General features: G+C 44.3%; 1 protein-coding gene across 21 annotated transcripts in view; it reads left to right on the forward strand.

The window, feature by feature from the left end:
• The window catches only part of PARD3 (par-3 family cell polarity regulator), a 625,186-nt gene extending 604,563 nt beyond the window's left edge, over positions 1–20,623 (forward strand). For all 21 annotated transcript variants that reach the window (XM_082385261.1, XM_082385255.1, XM_082385273.1 and 18 more), the window contains 3 exons: positions 1,179–1,299; positions 11,246–11,373; positions 18,581–20,623. In XM_082385261.1, coding sequence (XP_082241387.1) covers positions 1,179–1,299; positions 11,246–11,373; positions 18,581–18,977 — 646 coding nt within the window. In that variant the 3' untranslated portion in view covers positions 18,978–20,623. The remainder of the gene's footprint in view (positions 1–1,178; positions 1,300–11,245; positions 11,374–18,580) is intronic.
• The last annotated feature ends 1,068 nt before the right edge of the window (positions 20,624–21,691 follow it).

The raw sequence follows: 21,691 nt of genomic DNA on the forward strand, positions 1-21,691 counted from the left end.
TATATGTGATAAATATAAGACTTGGTTCTTGTCCTCAAGAAGTCTGAAGTTTTGTTGGAAAACTATATACCTAATGTGCTTGAATAGCTGTCCGGATTGGATGTAATTTTGTGCTTAGGGAATGGAATCCACCAAAAGTGCTGTGAGATTTAAGATTGATTTTGGTTATATCTATTACTCTTGCAAAATACTGTTTTAAATATGTATGTAATTTAATAGGGGATGGGCTTTGGTGTCTGCTGTGTGTTTTACTAAATGAAACAACAGGGTATAGTGAGATGAGGCTAGGTTAGTGGCCAGAAAATTCTCGATTCTAGTCTCACATTCCCCACCGGCTAGAGAAAGACTGGACAAGTTACTTATCTTCTCTGAATGGCAGTTTCTACCTTTGTGTGTGTGTGTGTGTGTGTGTGTGTGTGTGTGTGTGTGTGTGTGTGTGAAATACTACCTTCTGCACCTATCTTATAAGCTTTCTGTCAAGATAAAACAGAATTCAAAGCTATAAAAAAAAGAAGGTAAAATTATTATGAACTCATTGGTTCAATCAAACTACCACCTGAGGTTGTTTTTAAAATGCTTTTCATGTATACTGTGAGTGTTGGATTTTGTGTATAGACGTCTGAAAGCTCATAAATAAGAACTTCATATAATGGCATTATGAAAGTAATACTGCACGTTTGTGAGTCTATATCGTATGGTGTTGTGTCACTTGATTGTTACAACTATGATATTTAGAGCAAAAAGGATTCTTATGTGCACTTCCTATATATAAAGAAGCCGCAGCCCAGAGACATTAAGTGTCTTACTTTAAGAAGCTGGAGGAGCTAGGACTGGACCCTGGTATTTCCGACTTTTCATGCAATGTCCTTTCCAAAAAATTTTTGCTGCCAACACCTTGCCAGATTACCGAGAGGAAATGAGGCTTTTAAAGAGCTGCGTAAAAAAGGAATGTCTAAAAATACCACTTGCCCTCTTGAATATCTGTCTAAGATCACCTCAGTAAGTCTTAATCATGAGAACAAAATGAAAACATATTTCAAATGCCTAGATATTGTCTTAAAATTTCACTTCCTCTCAAACAGCACCATTTCACAGCAAGCTGCCATTTTTTCCTAGCAACTGCCATCCACAGATTGTATTTCTGAAGGGTGTTCACTGTTGCCTGTTTTGTCTTTTAGCAACAGATCAACTCCTAGCAACCATGATCGGATACAGCGTCTCCGGCAAGAATTTCAGCAAGCAAAGCAGGATGAAGATGTGGAAGATCGGCGACGTACCTATAGCTTTGAACAACCCTGGGTGAGTGTTTGGTGCCTTGGCACAGTTGTAGGAAGTCCTGCAACTTCCCTGCAGTAAAAGCCACTGAGCTGTGACGTCAGACCTTTATGAAACAAGACAAGATGGAGCCAAATTCCTTTGACCTTTAGTATATTGACCTTTTCCTCATTTCCATCTGGGTTTCATCACTGCTAATTTCATTTTATATCTTGTTGCACCATCTGTCCGCTGCAGAATAGGTTTCATTTGCCTGATGACAAGACAGAGAGGAGTATTCTGACTCTCAACTATGCATTTTTTAAAGTTTAGTGAAGTATTTTTCTATATACATTTTTCTGAGAGTCAGAGCCTGAATAAATCAGTTCAACACGTCTATGGTGTATCTACTCTACGCAAAGTACAGTATTTAGAGATTCTTGATTCTCCCTCGTCTCCTGTGTGCATTTGTTGAGCCCCTTCCAGGTCTCTGCCTCTAGCCCATCTCCAGTCCTCCCTCCCATCGCCGCCAGAGGGACCCTTCTACAGCAGAGCTCTGAATGGCTTCTCAATGCCCCCAAGATAAGTCCAGATTCCACAGTGTGGCGGGCTAATTAATCCTCCCAATCTAGCCCCAGACTCGGGCTCTGATCTTGTGTTTTGCCTTAGAGATGATGTCACTTCTGGGAATGGGAGGCATTGGAGCGGATTTGGGGGTTTAAGATGATGGGAATTGTGAAGGCTTTCATTGGAAACCTGAGAGAGAGAGTCAACTAGAGATGAGTAAATAAGCTGCCTGAGGGAGGAAAATCTAACTGAGGGTATTAGTAAGTCCAGTCAACATGATAGTGTGACCATAGCCAATAATGCTTTGAGAACTGCGAATAGAAAAATAATTTTTAAAAAATTAATTAACTAACATTTATTTTTGGCTGCATTGGGTCATCGTTGCTGCACGTGGGCTTTGTCTCTAGTTGCGGCGAGCGGGGGCTCCTCTTCGTTGCGGTGCGCAGGTTTCTCATTGCGGTGGCTTCTCTTGTTGCGGAACACGGGCTCTAGGCGCACAGGCTTCAGTAGTTGTAGCACGCAGGCTCAGTAGTTGTGGCTCGCGGGCTGTAGAGCACAGGCTCAGTAGTTGTGGCGCACGGGCTTAGTTGCTCTGGGCATGTGGGATCTTCCCGGACAAGGGCTCCAACCTGTGTCCCCTGCATTGGCAGGCGGATTCTTAACCACTGCGCCACCAAAGGAAGTCCCGGAAAATAATTTTTTTTAAAAAAATTTATCTTATTGAAGAATAGTTGATTTACTATGTTGTGTTTATTTCTGCTGTACAGCAAAGTGATTCAGTTATACATATATATTCTTTTTCATATTCTATTCCATTATGGTTTATCACAGGATATTGAATAGAGTTCCCTGAGCTATACAGTAGGACCTTGTTGTTTAGAAAAATAATTTTTTAGATGAATTCTGTGATGAGGATTGGCAAGACAGACATGGCAGAAAGTCAAGGAAGGCAAGCCTGGTGAGGATACTGGTGAAGCACTGCCCCGTGTGGGCAGGGTGGTCAGTACAGCTCAGGGATGAACGGTGTTCACCACAGGGATGAAGCGGTGGTCAGTACTGCTCTGATAGGCTGGGAGGCTGCTGGGAGTGGAGCTGGGGGTGCCAGCAGTCTAGGGTTATAAAGCTTAGGAGGCTGCGGTCAAAAGAGTGTATTTTTGGAGTCCAGGAAAATCTGGATGATGTTGGGATCAAAGGTGTCCCATCCATGCATGTGAGTTCCTGAAGTGGAGGAGTGATTAGGGCCCAAAAAGTGTATTGAGTTCAGTTCAACGTGTTGGGACTATGATTGCACTCGATATTTGGGAGAGTAGGGGCAGACGAAGAATGGTGTGAGAAAAGGCTGACATAGACCCGAGTGTAGTTACATTGTAGGGAAGGAGAGATGAAGGTGGGAAGGTTCTAGGAGCCTTCAATGCTAGATTGAAAGTCTGAACAAAAATGGTTTCAGGACAGAATGCCGGCCCACTAGCCAGGTTAGAAAAAATAATTTTAAATTTTTTCTCCAGGCCTCAGTTTTCTTATTTGTAAACCAAGGGGGTTAGAGTAGCTGATTGTCAGTTACTAAACCTTTTGTTAGAATGAACATTTAAGAGGAATCTGGGGGTGTAGAGTAAAGCAGACGTCAGTAGAGCTCCTTGGGTTGAATACAAAGGCTGGTGCCGTGGGTCAGAGCTTCTCCAAGTGTAGTCCACGGACCAGCACCTTCAGCTTCTCCTGGGAGCTTGTCACACGTGCAGGTTTCTGGGCCCTGCCTCAGACTTACTGGATCTGAACTTCTGTGAGTGGGGCCCAGGAATCTGTATTTTAATAAGCCCTCCACATCATCTCGAAGGATGGTCAGCTCTGGGAAGCATTGCTCCAGAGGTTAAATCATCGCTGAGGTCCTTTTTGGTCCGAAAATCCAGCACCCTCAGTACACTCCACACAAAGCCAGAAAAGGTTCTGATCTGGGCTTTGGTGATCAAGTTGCAGTTTGTGGAAGGTTCATTTTGCAAATGAAAGAAGAAGAAGGAAAAATTGGAGAAGCCGTCCCAGTTTGAAGGACCTCACCTTGGTTCAAGTGAGGAAGATGGGACCTTAGAACAGGCAATATGAGAACGGCATCCTGGAGGAAAAACTCAGGAAATCAATCGTAGCTGACTTTGGGAGGTTATAAAACATGTGCAACAGATTTAATACGTATGAAAATCTAATTGTCCTCTGCAACAATATCACTATTAATAATATTTAGTTTATTTTTCTAGATGATCAAGTAAACTGAGTCATTCCCATGTAGCAACAGGATGGAATTATGTTCATCTACTTCTGTTGTTTGGCTTAATCACTCAACCTAGTCCTGCTAGGTTTCCTAAAGCAGGCTTCTTTTGTGTTGCGGGGTAAACATCCTTAACTGTGTGTATTTGCACAAAGGTGCTGAAAGGAAGAATGAAGCCAGTGGCAACCTGAAGGGATAAACAGCCGCTGCATATGGAAATGGTTCTCACACCCCGTAACTCTAGCAGCCCAGGCCCTCCAAGGGCTTTTCACTCCTCGTCCAGCCCAGGACGGGCAGCGTCGTGCCATTTTACTTTACCAGGGAATGTGGATTATCCAACCAGCATGTTTTAGTCCGTAATTAATCATTTAACTCACCAAATTTCTTGAGTGTTGATTATGTTCTGTTATTGTGTTTGGTTCTGGAAAACAAAGAAAGAATGCCCTTAGGATCCTACAGTGGAGCTGATACAAAGGAAAGGCATGCTTTTACAGTCTTGAGAGGGGGATGCAGGGACTATTGAACACAGAGGAACCACACCCAACTTGATTGTGGGTGGGCACAAAAAAGCTTGAAAGAACACCTCTTTGAAGTGGGAAGATATTTTAAATATATAACTTTGAGAAACAGAGGAATCTATCTTTGGGAACTAAAATTAATTGGAATTATTTCTGGTTAGTTATCCACAGGCAAGATCTCCAGGTTTGTTGGAGGCTAAATGAGCATTTCCTCCTTCTTAGCTCTAGAAGTTTTGCGCTAGGAGATGTGGCAACCGTTTGGTCCATTAGGTTTCTTTATAAGTTTTTTTTAATGCGGGGCATGAATATTTTGGCACATGTTTCTATGTTATCTGCTTAATATGAGCAATCATGTTGGGAAAAAAATGTTTGAGAATGTCTTGTACATTAGGAAACTCAACTACTGAAGGTCATAGGCCAAATTATTGTGTATCAAAATGCCGTAGCAACTTCAGATGGGCAACTTGGCTTATATAATCATTTCCTGTAATGACTGAGCGGGGAATTATTTGGATGACAGGCTGATTACCTTGGGAATGGAATAATTTCCTAAATTGTGCTTCAGAAGTTGACCTTCTCCATTTATTTAATTATTTATTTGTTTATCAAACAATTGGGATCTTGCTGTGTACTCTCCATTCTGCAGATCATGTAAATGAGTGTAAAGTGACTGTAATTCTACTCAGTGTCTTAATTTTCATACAAATTCTCACTGTTGCCTTATTAAGAGCTGCTCAGTTGTTCAAAATGTAACATAGCCTATAGTTTTTATTATCTGTTTTACAAAATGAGCTTTGAATATCTTGGAATCTTGATTCTTTTCCCGTATGTATTCTGACCTTGAAAGCTCACTGTGTTTGGAAAGGATGAGGCCATGATCTCACCCACTGGAATTATTTGTAATCATTTTAGTGTTAAGGAACCACAAGCCCATCTTCAAGCTGTGTGTACAGCTTAGACTATATTAATTGAAATTGTCCCGCTTGTCAGAAATGCCCACACATGAAGTGCAGTCAGATGTATCATTTAGAAAAATATCCAAGCCAATGACTTTACATACAGAGAGAGATGCTGCAGAAAATTCTTCCAAGTGGCCCTTTTCAACTCATCCATTTTCAGAATGTTCTCTCTACTCTAGCAGAACAGTACGCACCTGTCCCTGGGCTTTTGTTCAAAATAACGTTTGGGCCTGAGGGAGCTGATTTGTGGCACAAAAGGTCCTTCGATGAGCAGAGGCCCAGGACATTTCCTTAGCTCCATAACTGAAGTGAATTCTCTCCCAAGCTGAGTAAAAGAAGAAGAAGAAGAAAAAGCAACTTCTTCCTGCAAAGCAGTGCCAGGTGCAGCATAAATAAAGCAGCAAGTTGCTGTAAATCTTTCTTAAGATAATGGAACAATAGCTGAGGTTAAGGTTATTATCACAGAGCTCAGATATGGACAGAACTTAGTGTTGCTTTTAAAAGAATTAAATTGCAGGCTGCAGACCTAAGTACAGTATGCTGTTAAAACTTTACAGATACCTGAGTGTTGCCCACAAGCAGACTTGCTGGCTGAGACTGTTGATGGATGGGATAATGGAGCTTTTAATAGCTGTATTGCTAAATCCTTTCCATCCTGGGTGCGTAGTGACTGAAAGTAGTTTAGTCCTTCAGACAGAAAATTGATCCTCCGCGATATGAATATCCTGTTCTCCCCCAAGCTTTCTTCCTAGCTGTCTGTCCTTAAACAAATAAAAAAAATCTGTCCCTTTCTCCATTTTCCTGCCTTGGACTTTTAACAACTCCCCTTTCCCAGTTAGGTTATTGCCTGCTTTAGTAAGAGGGCCAGTCACACTACACAGCCATCCTGCACCCCTAGACTGCCTTCCCTGGACCTGGGGGATTTGAGGAGATGATGCTTCTCTTTTTGTCTTCCTTTTTTGAAGACTTCAGAGGTGTCTGCTGTCATTTCCTCCTAATGGGCCTCCACGCCTGGACTCAAGAAATACCTTCTCAGTTGATAGCCTTGCTGTGTGTAGTGTTACTACAGTTCAGATTGGCTGGCAATCACCTCTCTTGAAAATCCACCTGGAGGAAACCATTCTTGCAGCAAAGGGGTGCCCTTTAGTTATGGCAAGGGTGTCTCTGTGCTGCTGCAGAATAGACCCTTTTCTTGGAGTCCCATGACCCACCCTCCCAGCCAAAGCCTCCATGACCCGTGGGCTGTTCTACCCACAGAACCCTCGGGTGGTGAAGTGCATGAGGCTGCCTGCCACCCATCAGTGAGGGACACTGGAGGACTGCTCCTTTATTTTCAACCTCCTTGCTGATTAAGGTGGGAAAATAGATCCAAACCCTGGCTGGGAAAGATGAGAAGAAGACAAATAGTGTGTTAAGACCAAAACACATATTTATAAAATCTTGATGAGGGAAATTGGTAGGCGTGGCAATTTTTCTACCATTACTCACATCATTAATAGCAATTAAGCTTTTCAACATTCAGAACCCACAGAGTTCGATCGATAGCTGTGTAAGTACAGTATGTGATGGGTAGAGGGGAGGGCAGAGAGGACAGGATCTAGAGACAAAAGTTAACTTTATTTGGATTAGAGGTTGGCAGTAAGTCCTCTATAGAAAATCATTACCAATATTAGCAATGGCCACTTTTAAACAGAGTAAACAACTTACACTCTTAACATGAGTAAGTGACTATTTGTTATCAGAATGGGGAATTCATACTAGGATTGCAGTGCATTTGAATTGCTAAAATAAGGACTTTAAATCTCAAGGGATATCATTGTTCTTTGTGTTATCATTATCATCATCTTCATCATAGGTTTTCATCCAAAGCACAGCAACTTGTTATATTTTATTTTTGTTTTCTCTACATGCCCTGGGCATATGTGAAAATTTGAAATTTTTTATTATTCATAATTTAAGTAGAAAACCCACCCTAAATTCTCATTCATAAGACTATTACATATATGTGTATGTGTGAATATATACAAGTGCACACACACATATGCATACATACTCTTTTTCTTATCTGTATGAAGAAAAATTAGATTATTTAAACAGTATTAAATATTAATAAAACTAATGAATTTTATTTCATAAGAGACACACACACTTTTATACGAAGCTCTAAAAGTCTTATAATACCACCTAGTTCAAATTAATACTGAAACTTTGTACAGTACACATTTATTTTTGTTCTTTCTTTAGTCAATTAACAGTTTGGGTCTTGTATTTTTATTTTTTGTATTGTCTATTTTTATTTTGGAAAAATAAGGATGATTTTTACTTAATGGAGAGAAATGCGGAAGGACTTAATTTAGTGAAACACTGTACAGAAGATATTTTCAATATTTTGTTCTACGTTAGTGATACCAAAATTGTGCAGCTTTTGAAGCTTTATATAATTTTTTATATAATATAAATCGTATCTCTTCATAATCACAATAAAGACCAGTACTTTGCAGCTCATTTACAAAAGCAACCTGCATCATTTTCACTTGTGGTTTTAAACATAAGCCATGAAGACAGTCACGTTATCGTGGTTCTCCAGCGTATTGTGTAAGAGATAATCATGTATATACTTCTGTCTTACAACCTCTGTCGTTATTATGGCCTTGGCAACCTGGGCTATTTTTTTACTTAAAAGGTCGCTGCTTGTCACCAATTTCATCACACACAAGGCCAGGGTTATTTATAATTTGCACTCTTAGAGCTGAGCTGTTGCCTTGCTGTCTGGTGAATCTCTGGAATTATTACAATTATGTGTTCCCTGCGTGTTTCCCTGTATAGATGTTGCTTTGTTGTTGTAGTTGCTGATGCTGTTTTATCTGAAAACATGCCCTTCTCTCTGGGGTTAAACCTGATCTCTTTCTTCATTTCTATATTTATTTTTGTGATTTTGGACTCTAGATACCTTATTCTATTTCTGCTGTAGGGACTAAAACCACAAAACCACAGTATCTTAAAGTCGGGGCTGTCGGTGGTAAGAGTGTTCCCACAATTTACGTTTTTATGAGATCTTCATTGAAATCATGAATCAGGTTATTTTTGATTCAGGCCAAGTAGAAGACTTGCCAGGACGACCTTCTCTCATTGTTGCTCTGGACCCGTCATGCACACAATCTTCCTTGAAATCTGTGGCCCAGTCAACTTTCATCCTAAAAATAAGGGTGATTCTTTCTTTCCTTTTTTTTTTTTTGGCTGCGTGGGGTCTTCGTTGCTGCACACGGGCTTTCTGGTGTTCTCTAGTTGCAGCGAGCGGGGGCTACTCTTCGTTGAGGTGCGCGGGCTCTAGAGCGCAGGCTCAGTAGTTGTGGCGCACGGGCTTTGTTGCTCCACGACATGTGGGCTCTTCCCCGACCAGGGATCGAACCCGTGTCCCCTGCATTGGCAGGCGGATTCTTAACCACTGTGCCACCGGGGAAGTCCCAGTGATTCTTTCTAATAACCTACTCTTTTGCATGCTCTGAAAAGAGAAAGAGAGTAAAATATTAATAGTAAGACTGAGGTTTGTATTTCATCAGAGTGAGCAAACAGAATGAAATATCTCAGTTTGCTGATTCCAAACTCATTCCCTCATTCTAAGTCTTCAGATCCCATGATAATTTCATCGCTGGGGTTCATCCAGATCCAACCAGATGTGCCACTGATAAACAGTATCAGAAAACACACAGTAGCGGAAGCAAAAGCCCTTCAACCTTTTTTTTTTTTTTCCTCCGTCAGAATCAAATTTTCAGGCCTCTGGGAGAAACAACTCTCTACAAGACCTTGCATTTTCTTTTCACAGCTCCACAAGCAGCATGTCACAGAACGGCGTGAGCTTGAAAAGCTGGTTACTAAATCCTGCAGCAGAATGCCAGGTCTTTCAAGACTGTTTGACACATGTGTGTAGCTTAGACTGAGTGTAAAGGAAAGGAAAATGGGGTTCTTTTTGAAGGCGTATTTCCTTGCTTCCCTTTCCCCGTCCAGTGGCCCTTCCCCGGGCTCCCCACCGATAACAGATCAGCTCAGTGCTGTTCGGGGCCAGCCTCATCAAGGGTCATGGAAGAAACTGTCTGTCTCCTTAATGTTGTTGATGAACAATTGCTTCATGCTTTGTTTGTATAAGCAGAGCTCACTTGGCAATGTGTTTTCTTTGCTGAAGGCACCACTGATGTTATTTGAATGGTGTTGTGGAGTGGGTCTCCGAACACACGTTTGTTCCAAGGCGTGTGGTTATAAACATCCACTAGTAGAGACTGGGGTATTGTAAAGCCTAATCTCTTCACCCATTATTTTTGTATCGGGATATTTTTAATATGCTCGCTGATGATGCACATATGCTTTGAAATTTTGTCCTGCATATTGCCTCATCATTGCTTACCAACAAATGGGATATGCTAGCTAGGCAGAAAGGGGACAATAGAGATTGCTTTCTTTCTCTTCACACAAAAGCCAACCAGAGGAGCCACTCTTTAAGGAGCAAACCCACGTGTTATCTTACCATGCTCCAAATGAATGCTGAGACTCATATGATTTCAGAAAATGATTATCGAGCCCAAGTCTCTCATTGGCTTTCAACTCTAAAAGAAAATCAATAACTTGTTTATAAGAGTCTTCATTCAGAATAAGCCTATTGCACAATGTTGCGTAACATAAAGGGGGCAGAGGTCGGCAAGCACTTAAAAGGATTACTTAAGAGTGACTGCCATTGACGCTATGATCAACTATTGTCAGCTGTTTTGTAAAGTTAGAGGCACCGTTGTCTATTTTGAGTGGAGCTACTTTCAAAAGGCCAGATCTCAAAGGTGAGCTAAACGCTGATGGTGAGAAGCTAAAGCATCCACAGGGGCCCAGCATCATGTATCACCCAATATCTGGTTTTGGTCAGCGGCAGCAATGAGCAGATGACCTGCTGACCAAAGTATTTAGCCAGAGGATGGAAAATTTATCTGTGGCGTATAATTAACCTAGGTAAAAATGCCATATCCTCATAGCTAAGGCAAAATGTATTATTTCATAACCAATTCCAGTAGCTGTTAGCTTGCAGATTCATTCTTTTGATAAGTGTTTCTGTTCACATGTGGCTGCCATCCGTGGATTGGAGGACCTGTACGTGGTGAACACTGCCTAGTTTCAACTAATCTTGGTTCAAAATTTAGCTGTCCTCCTTTAATAAAAGGGGCATCAGCTACATTGTATCCTACTGCTAGAGTAAAATACATAACTACCGAAAAGATTCACCAGCATGGCCGACTTTCAAGTGTGTACCCTTGGACTTTCCCACTGTTGTGAATTATTGTAGCAAATTTGTATATTTTTTGGCATTGACTTCTAGATTTCTGAGCAGCCTTACTCCCCTGTATTTGCTGTATATACAAGGGATGTAGACTAGTGTCTAATGTCAGTATTTACCAAACCTCACTTAGGCAGACTAGAAAGGTGGACGTCTCAATTTTAAACCATTCTAAAGCCGTAATTAAAATTTAGGATGGTGGGGTATTTGGGGCTCACGAGATCAATGAGATGCCTCTTGAGAAAATTGCACTTGATTTTTAAGAAATTCACGGAAGTTGCAAATTGTTTCTAAGTCAGTCTGTGAGAATGGAAATAGTCACCCGGTCCTGTGATATTCGTAATTCCTGTCTCGTGACTCGTGTTGCGTTTTCCCCCCGCAGCCCAACTCCAGACCGTCGGCGCAGAGCGGCCGGCACTCGGTGTCGGTGGAGGTGCAGATGCAGCGGCAACGGCAGGAGGAGCGCGAGAGCTTCCAGCAGGCCCAGCGCCAGTACAGCTCCCTGCCCCGGTACGAGCACCCCACCCGCACCCCCGAGTGTCGCCATCCTCCCCGTCCTTGTCCCTTGGGAAATCCCTCCTCCCCAGTGCACTGTCTTCTTCTCCAATAACGAAGAACCGCACATAGATGGTGGGAATCATCGCTTCCTTAGAGGCCACCTTACCACGTGGCAGGGAGACCAGGAGGGAGGTGTTTCAGGAGATGCCCACACCTTCACTGGGCAGCTCCCTCACTGGACCTGAAGTGGCTTGATCCACGAGGACTGGGCTTAGGGGTCAGACCTGGGTTCTGGTACAGCAAGTCCCCTACACATGAACGAGTTCCGTTCTGAGAGCACGTTTGTAAGTCCGACTTGTTCATAAGTCCAACAAAGTTAGCCTAGGTACCCAACTAACACAATCAGCTACATAGTACTGCACTGTAATAGGCTTAGAATACTTTTCACACACATAATACCTAAAAAACAAAGACAAAAAATAAACATCTTTAATCTTACAGTACAGTACCTTGAAAAGTACAGTAGTACAGTACAACAGCTGGCGTACAGGAGCTGGCATCGAGTGAACAGGCAAGAAGAGTTACGGACTGGAGGAGGGAGAGGAGGTGGGAGATGGTAGACCGAAGGATCGTCAGCAATAGGAGACGGAGGGCAAGCTGCAATTTCACTCACGCCTGTCGTTGATGGCACAGGTTCTGGTTCCTCGCTGGAACCAGATGCAGGTTCACATCTTTGAAAGTTCGCAACTTGAAGGTTCGTATGTAGGGGACTCACTGTGTTGGTTCTGCGACCTCCCCTGGGGCTGGAGACAGATTCCTCAACTGAGAAATGGAAAGAGAGCTTTTACTTTGCTCAGCTCAGGGGTAACTAGGATAAATGGTATCTTGTAAATCTAGAGTTCTCCAAAAGAATAGGTGCTAAATGCTCCAGGCACCGTATTTAGGGGGGATCAGTGGTCCCAAACCTGCCTCTCTTGCCGTCCTGCCATCCTTGCTTCTGCTCAGTGTTGAACCTCGGAGAGTCCCGGGATGTCCACCTGCCTAGCTGATGGCCAAGCCAGAAGGGTTTCCCTGCCGGGCTCCCCACGTGGAGGCCCCTCTGCCCCAGGGCTTCTCTGCCAAAGGCCTGGAGAGCCCTCAGGTAACGGCGCCCTAAGACATTGAAATGATAGCCATTTTCCATCTAAGTATTGTAGATAATGAAAGTGTTTAAAAACATTCAGCTTTCCAAACTTCCCCAAAGAAGTCACTCCTATCATCACAATTCTTACAGGCGTTTGTACGGAACACGATTTCAAAACCAGGTGACAAAAACATTTTGGGTGGAAAACGGTCTACTTACCATGTTTATATCAAGTAGACCATTTTGAATTTGGGGGAAAACAGTGCTGGGGTGGGGCAGATTTGACCGACTGATATAAAAGTGATCCTGATTCTAATAAAGGTGAGTCCTTTTAATGTTAAATAATCACCATAACAGCCCTGGGGGACTTCACTGCACTGACCCGGGTCAGCCACGCCCACGTGGGTGTGAGTGCAGCTCTCTACCAGGAGGGGCACTGCCTAGTGTGGGAACTTGATCACTCAGCTGTTCTCTCTCAATCCGTAAAGCCGTGTCTCCTTTGAGTACAGAAGTATCCTTTCTTTTACATAGGAGCGTAACTAACAGTTATTTAGCCCACTCTAGGCAAGAGTCATTGAAGTTCAGGTCTAGACAAGACCTTGGAGAGCACGTCTTGCAAGGAAACAACTCAGAGAAATTAAGGGACTCTCCTCAAGGTCACACACTAGTATGTAATTCCACCAGAATTCCAACCCCACCCTGCCCAACCCTGACCCTAAACCACTATTTTGTAATGCTCATTGCTACCGAGGGCTTTGGTGCTCACATTTGGAACGTGAGCAGATATGGATATAAAGGTCTCTGTGCTCTGCTGCCCTTAGCACTTGGGGGAAGGCCACCGCCTGAATCACCCCAGAGCGTCAAATGGGCAACACTTCAAGGAACACAAAAAGCTTCTCCTGTGTAAGTGCCCTTCTTGCCGCCTGTCGGCTTGCCTTCCATCAGAAAGACGAGCGTGATGATGGGGGTGACCCGACACACGTGGTGTGGCCCTGCTGTCCCAGCCACGCAGTGGCCACTGTGAATCACGGCCCACGCAGGTGGTGTTGCCCGCGCAGGGGCTGTGATCTTATCTTATTGGCAGCATGTTTGGCTTCTTATATTTTAGTTGTGTTTGAGAGTATTTGTAAGAAATGGAGGAGAGCTCTCATAAAGCGTGTGTAAGAAGAAAGTGAGATGGGAAATGGCCAGGACTAGGGAAGGGGAGGAGGAGGGATAGGGGTGGGAGGGCCTGGTGGGAGGAGAGACTCTGGGGCCCCATCCTTGGGAAGAGGACCAGAGAGAGGCAGGTGCACCGGATTTCTCCTGCTCACCTTCCAAAGTCGCTCAGTTCTCCAAACGGATCCTTTCATCCTGGCGCCCCCTCTCCATCTCCATTCCTAACCCTCTCCAGCTCTCTCCTCCTCTGTGCTTCTCTCCCTCCTCTCCCCCTGAAGCACAGGTAGAAGCACCTGTAATTCCATGGACCAGAGGCTTGCTGCTGCTGGGACTATTGCTGTCAGTTAGTGTTTCCCTAAAGAACCAGAACTTTCCCTCTGGTAGTTTATAACTCCCTTACTATTAGCCATTTTATTCTGTGCGGATAGGAGAAAAGTAGAAATCTTAAAATTAAAGAGCTGTGTGAGTTTAGGTGAGTGGGGCTGGTCGGCCTGTACGTCACATTCACTTCTTTTAGCGAGTACAGGTGGGGGGGTTAATTTGCATATAACTTATTGTCAGCCCTCCGTATCCATGGTTCCATCCACAGTTCCATCCACGACTCCTCTGTATCCATGGATTCAACCAACCACAGACCATGTCATCCTGAGGTATTTACTCTTGGAAAATATCCATGTATAAGTGGGTCCGTGCAGTTGAAACCCATGCAGTTAAAGGGTCAACTGTAATTCCTCAACGTGCATCTCTGAGTGAGGGAATTAGGAATGCGGGGTCTTGCACACAGCTTGGTTCCTTGCAGGGAACCTCGCTCAGCCAGAGGCTGGAGATCGGAGGGGGGGCTGTGACCCGCACGAGCTGGAGGCGAAATCCCCGTTTCTGACATGTGATATTCTTCAAAGACACTTGACCTCAGCTCTTCGGATGTGGACAATTAGCGGACTTTGGTCTAAGCAAGTTGCTGTGGCATTTGAGACCAAAACGATTTCACGCGCACACAAAGAGTCCAGTTGCAAAGTGGAGCATAAAAGAAAACAAATGGTCGAGACTCTGTATCAGGCGCGCTAGGTGAGGTGGTTTGAATTAGAGGGATGTATACGCACCAGAGGGGTTTGTAAATTCTCACTGTGATTAAGGAAACCTATAGGCAGACTTCAGGTTGCATTGTGAAATGTCAGGAAGAAACACTAGCCAGGTGGTAACATGAGATCGGGGGGAAGGGGACACGAGTGGCCACACACTGAATTCTCAATCAGAGGAGGGTTTCTTTTTTATTCCTAAATTAGTTTTCTTTTTTCTGTTTTACTTTCTTTTTTTAAATCCTTTTAAAAATGCCTAGCTTAGTTCCTTAGTATCCAAAAGGCAGCTCTAAATCTGAGTAGTAGAAAAGTATGTTGGGTCATAGTCACTGATAGAAAAGCATATTCAAGATTCTTTGTTGAATGCTTTTCTTTACCTTTCCTCTGCATCTTTCCTCCTGCCATGGGTGGCTTCTTGCTCATCCACCTTGCTTCCCAGCTGTGTCTCCACGCCCTGACTCAGTCTCCCCCACAGGTCCGTTTATTACGTGTCTCGACTGCCTCTCACCTTGTCAGCTGTGGTCTGTCTTTCTTCATCCCTGTGTGTCCTCCTCAGCGCAGTGACTGACGGCTTTCCTCAGGCGCTGGGGCTTTGCTGGGTGTCCTGTACATGACAGTGGTCTTCAGGCATCATCACTAAGTGGCAGTTATTGCCACACCAGGGTCTGTGCTTTGGGTCGACTGAGGCATGAGTCCAGTGAGCGCATTCCAGGACCCAACAAACCTGCGTGTTGACTGTAAAGACACTCATTGGAAGGAATGATGCTTTGTTGCTCCTGTGGTTATTCGTGGCCTTTGAGCAATGCTGGGACAGTGGAAAGCTTGCTTCTGATTCTAACTCTGGGACGTGTTTGTGAGTTGCTTCCCCGAGTGAGGGTTCTCCAGTTAGTCCCTGGTGCCTTTCTCTGCTCCCTGATCTCTACCAACCCTTCAGACAGAGGACAGAAAGCTGATCTTTTTGTTTATTTTTTTCCCTTGGTCAGAAAGATGCCCTCCCAAACCCAGAGCCTAATTATTGGAGGCAAAGTCACTTGAAAGTCACCCAGTAGTGAACCGTGTACTATATGCCACACTTTTGTGAGCACTTTACGTCTGTGATTTCATTTATTTCTCCCCAGAACCCTATGAGGTTAGAGGTTATGCCTGTTTCACAGATGATGCACCTTGGGCCCAGGGAGGGCAACTCCCCCAGGCTCACACAGCCACACGCGCAGACTCAGGGCTGGACCTGTGTCCGCGGGACGCCCAGCCTCTCTCGCACCATGCTCCGCGCCTGCGCGCCTCATCTTCCAGTGGCGGAAACTCTGTCTGCTGCTTGCTCGTGTTTCTCTACAACCTGCTCATTTCTTGTCCTCTTTAATCAAGAGCTTGTTGCTACGCTAGCTTCCTTTCTGAGGAAGCGTGTGTGTGTGTGTGTACGTGTGTCCATGCGTCCATGTGTACATATCTGTGTGTATGTACTTTCCTCAAGTGTCTTACTTCGAACCTCAGGGAGGTTTTCTTCCTTCTCTCTAAACTGCTTCATTTGAAGAAAATTTTAGCTTCAGGAAATTCTTTCTCCCACATCGTCATAATTTCCATCCTGAACAAACCGTTAGTGAATTCTCAATGTGTTTGAATACACAAAGACTCTGTTTTCCTGGGACTGATTCAAAATGCAACTTCCGGTACGTGGAGCAAAGCCTCCGGCATCGTGGAGTTGGAGACGGGGATGGACAGGGCTAGTGGATCCCCGTGGACCAAGGATGAAGAAGCCTATTTCCGGTTATCCTTAAACTGATAACTAACCCGTGGAGGAATCCCACGTTGTCGCTGTAACATCAGTAACAAGTTTGTTGTTTTAATTAAAGTTTCATGATTAATGTCAAATCCCTTGGTTTCATGCTGGCACTTTCCATCATTCACTGCTCTGAGCAGATTAATTTATGACTCTTTAAGTGAAGGTAATCAGTGCTTTAGGCAAGTAAACTATTCCATCAAATATAAGGATTCTTGCCTGGGCTGACTGTACACATGGTCCAATTCCCATTAAAAGGATGGATATACTGTAGACTGTTCAGTTAATCAGAGTCATATCCAGGGAGGATTCTGGACAGTAGTTCATCTTTCTTATTGAAAATACCCTTGACTACATTTTAGGTCATATGGAAAATGGGCAGATTTTATCCCAAACCATGTTGACAGCACTTCTGAATGTTCAGGAATACAAATGGCTTCATTCCTGTGGGAGACCGAGCGCTGCATAGACCTTATTTTTCCTCTACCAGTCTTTCTGAACACTCTGTCATGTTGTGTGTGTTGATGTGAAAGGTTGAACAATACGTACTGGCACCGAATGATTTTCTTATTGATAAATGGAGCAATATATTTTGTTTTATGGCTCAATTCTCGCTCCTTCTCTTCCATTTTTAAGGCAAAAAAATTAGGGCATGTCTCCCTTCCTGGCACAAAATTGTTTTACTTTATCATAGCCAATCTTATTGTAAATTCATAAAAGCATCTAGAGACTTGATAGTAAATTAAAGATGTTTCAAAACAATAATGTTTCCTGAAAATGATGTGCAACTTTATTGCAGAAGGGATAAGAAGCTGAAATTTCTATAGGACTCTGATTTATTTCCCCATCCTGGGGTGACAGGAAATGGGTTGAGTAGGTTACCCTGGGCTTGGGTAAGGATGCCGTGGGCAGGAAAATAGTGCTTCCTCCGCACACGTCCAGGTTCTGCAATCTTGATGAACATGTATTCCGAAGGGTGTCAGTTGCTGACATATACAACTCAAGAGCCGGGGCTTTAAGGGACTGCCTGTTGCATTTTTAATCATAAAGCAGTCTAGACTTAAATCTTTCATAACTGAACTCAAATCAGAATCCATCACACGTACTTCATATTAGCTGGCGTCTCTGGCATGATGGTGGTAGCTGTGTAAAATATTTGTTTGGCTTGTTTAGAATTGAATTGTAATGTTCTAAAGCGAGAAATTATTGCTGGTGTAGAAGCTGCCAAATCGCTAATACCCCTAACAGCGTTCTGCCAATGAGTCTAAACTGCAGGAGATATTGTCACCCTGAGCAGAACAGATAGCACCACCCAGACACAGATGGGGGACCCTGTTTCTGAGTAGCTGCAGAATCTGTTAGCTGTCTCTCCTGTGTAGCCATTGTTTGTGCAGACTTGTCTCAGACTTGAACTTGCCAGGGACAATCATGTTTTCATCCTCCCGCCCCTATCACAGTGTCTGGCACGTGACTGGAACCAAATACAATAAGTCCCCTGCATTCGAACGAGTTCCGTTCCGAGAGCACGTTCGTTAAGTCCAACAAAGTTAGCCTAGGTACCCAACTCACACAGTCAGCTATACAGTACTGTACTGTAATCGTTTTATAATACTTTCCACACAAATAATACATAAAAAGACAAACCAACCCCCAAAATAAAGAAAGCATGTTTAACCTTACAGTACAGTACTTGGAAAAGTACAGCAGTGCCAGCTACATCACTGCTGCTTTTACGCTTGCTTCCGGACATCCTGGGCTTGAAATGAAGACACTGTACTACTGTACTCTACACGGTACTGTACAGTAAAGTACACAAAAGCACAGCCATTTGTAGAGGAGGCACGCACGTGACAATGTACGCCAGATGCGTGAAGTAACTTTCCATGATTGGACATGCGAACGCACGTTCGCATGTTTGAAAGTTCACAACTTGAAGGTTCGTATGTATGGGACTTACTGTAATGTTTGTTGGGATATAGAAATGCTATTTCGGCTCAGCCCTGCCCCCTCACTCCTTCCTTCCTTCCGTCTCTCTCCCTCCCCTTTTCCCAACCCTCACACTCACCTTTGGGCTTTGCTTTCTAGGCAGAGCAGGAAAAATGCCAGCTCCGTCTCCCAGGATTCTTGGGAGCAGAACTACTCCCCTGGGGAAGGCTTCCAGAGTGCCAAGGAGAACCCCAGGTATTCCAGCTACCAAGGCTCCCGGAACGGCTACCTGGGCGGGCACGGCTTCAACGCCAGGGTCATGCTGGAGACCCAGGAGCTCCTCCGCCAGGAGCAGAGGCGGAAAGAGCAGCAGGTGAAGAAGCAGCCCCCTCCCCCCGAGGGGCTCAGCAACTATGACTCATATAAAAAAGTCCAGGACCCCAGTCACGTCCCCGCCAAGGGGCCCTTCCGGCAGGACGTGCCCCCCTCCCCGTCTCAGGTCGCCAGGCTGAGCAGGCTCCAGACTCCTGAGAAAGGGAGGCCCTTCTACTCCTGAGCAGGAGGAGGGCAGACGCTTCGTGTCATGCAATAAAGGACATTTTCCTGTGAAGACTTGTATTTTGGGAGTTTTTTTGAAACCTCGGGGGTAGTATGGAATATTTCTGTTGCTGGTATTAGTGCCTTTAAGCAGTGTGGGCAATTCGATGGAAGGCCTTAAATGTCTTTGCCACTGTGTCCCAAGTGTCTGTTTCATGGAAGGATTTCCCGCCATCTGACAATCACCTGTTCGAGGCATCATACGCTCTGCATCTCTCAGGTACTGGGAATCTGGCCCAGCCCGGGAGACGTCGTGGCTTCGTGTTACCGCCCCGTACAGCTTGTGGCAACAGATTACCCTGAAGTCAAGGGTGACGTTGATCCCTCTTGTTTCCCTTTAAGTTTCTTAGGTGAGGTGACATCTCCATCTCTGGTGGATGAAAGTGGGTGACATACACCAGTAATTGGGACTCCATGGTACTTCCCGGCACAGTCATTTTTAATCCTTTGTAACCAGTATGGTTTCCCTTTTCTTTCTCAGCTCCTTGCAACAAGAAAGTTCCTTCATCTAAAAGAAGCTAAGCCATATTCCAACACTGTCTGTTTATCAGGGGGGGTCCTTTTGTAACTGCCTTATAACTCAGTGTTACCAATAAAGTGATTATTGTGTCGCGTGTATAAATACCCTTGCTCACTCCTGATCCTCGCACGTGTGTTGAGTCACCATGGCTCTGCGTGGGGAACGGGGGAGACAGGCGTCAGCCCTGGTGGGGCAGGGGGCCGCCCACCCGCCGGCCCAGTGTGTGTCACGACACGGTGGGTGGTAGCTAAGGAAAGAAAGAATTCTCCCAGGATGAGCGTCTGGCCCAGTACATCCCAGCCATTCTTTTTAAATTAGTTTTTGTTTGATGAGTTGGCAGGAAGGGCATAGCGTGGAACAAGGATCAGTCAGACACTCATTTTGGGATTCCAGAACCTCATCTGCTTTCTCCGGTTTTGAAAGTCGGTTGCGATGGATGGTTGTCTATTCATCCACCTGTTGTCTCTCTGCCTGGTGATGTCATCCAGGTTTCTAGATAATTCTGCCATGAAATAGAAAAGGTAAATAAATAAGAAGAAAGCTGTTCCACATCCCACAGAACATTCTGGTGTCCCCAAACAGGGGTAACAAAAGATTGCCCTGGTGTCAATATGTTAATGTACGTGCGGGTCATGAGGACCTGGGTTACTCCCGTGTTCCCATCTTCTCATTTGTTGGTCTGAACATCCTGTTGTAAACCGTGGCTGGATTGCTAAAGTGCCTGCGAATCCCGATGTGAAAAAAGCTTGAGATGAAAGCTCAGCATACTGTGTGTTAACAAAAAAGAAAAAAAAAGACATGTACTGATATGCCTATTTTTTATTTTTACTGGCACATTGTATTTTTGTGTCCACTTCTTTTTAGAAAATATGTGAGGGGTTCATCCCCGTACCTGCGTCTCTTTTGCATTTCTGTGTAATGGTTCTGTTTGTTCACGGAGCATAGCGATGTTGAAATGATGTGACCAGTGTAAGCGTGGTGACCTCCGACGAGAGTTGCTCTTCCTCACCGCCTCCCCTGTGCTGTGAGAAACAGCTTTCCCTGTACATATGAGACTTCTAATAAAAGGCATATTTCTTCCTGTTCTCTGTGTGTCTGTAGTATTCCTGTGAAAACTCTCCTAGCTGGGTTTTTTTTTAAAGTCTACTAGCAGAAGTAATTTTTTTTTTTCCATATTTAGAGAAAGTTGAAAGTTTCCTCATCTCTGTCTGTGCAGACACGGAAGTGGGTGATTGATTGTTTATTTGAACACCTGAGGGGAGAGGGGACAGGGAAGAGAGAAAGACCTAATTAATGAGTCCACTGGAAGGCCCAGGCTGCCCAAAGCAGCCGGGAAATTCGGACTGGAAGGAACCGATACGCTAGAATAAATAAAAGAATAATTATACAGGGAGCGATGTAATATTTCCGTTGTTGCCCTTTGCACTATGGACCATTTCAACAAGGCGAATGTTCTGCTTGAGTCCTAACCATGTGTACCTCGATCGCAGAGAGAAGTCCAAATTCAAGCTGACTTCCAAACTAGCCTGGTTCTTACTTCCCAGATTACACAATGAGGCTTTGCTCCTTCTTCCAGAGGGACACTCGTTAATATTTGTATGGTGCTTTGAAGGCACAAAGGGCACTAGATCCCTGGGTGGGCCTTGTGCACCATTATGGTCGTGGTCGCCACCCAAAGGGCAGGCTTTGCAAAGACCTGTCCAAAATGCCCTCCCATGGAGGGCCGAGCATCAGCTGGTTGTCATAACAACCCTTATGCTGCCACTAAATCCAAACTCTGTCACCTCCAGATTAGTAACGAGAGGTGTATAGCAAGCCAAGGAGATAACACGTCTTTGGTTCTTACACGCCTACAAGGTGTGGGAAAGTAGAAAAGCGAAGATGGACAGATTTGTTAATTTTCTCGCTGACCAGGAGTCCCGCTGCAAATGCCAAAACTCACAGGTTATTTATCTCAACTGACAGTGAGAAGAGAGACAGTACTGAATGCTGTGGGAGCCTAAATCACAGAGGATTTGTTGATTAAAACTGACAGTTTGAGCCACACAGAGAAGAGGAGGAGAAATAGATGTGGGTCAGCACAGAAGTGAGAATATGCCCGATGAAGCAATCTTGTCTAAATGAACTGGTCTCTGCTCCAGCACATCTCACAA

The sequence above is a fragment of the Balaenoptera borealis genome (genome assembly GCF_965194805.1).
Source record: "Balaenoptera borealis genome assembly, chromosome: 3".
Taxonomy (NCBI): Eukaryota; Metazoa; Chordata; class Mammalia; order Artiodactyla; family Balaenopteridae; genus Balaenoptera; species Balaenoptera borealis.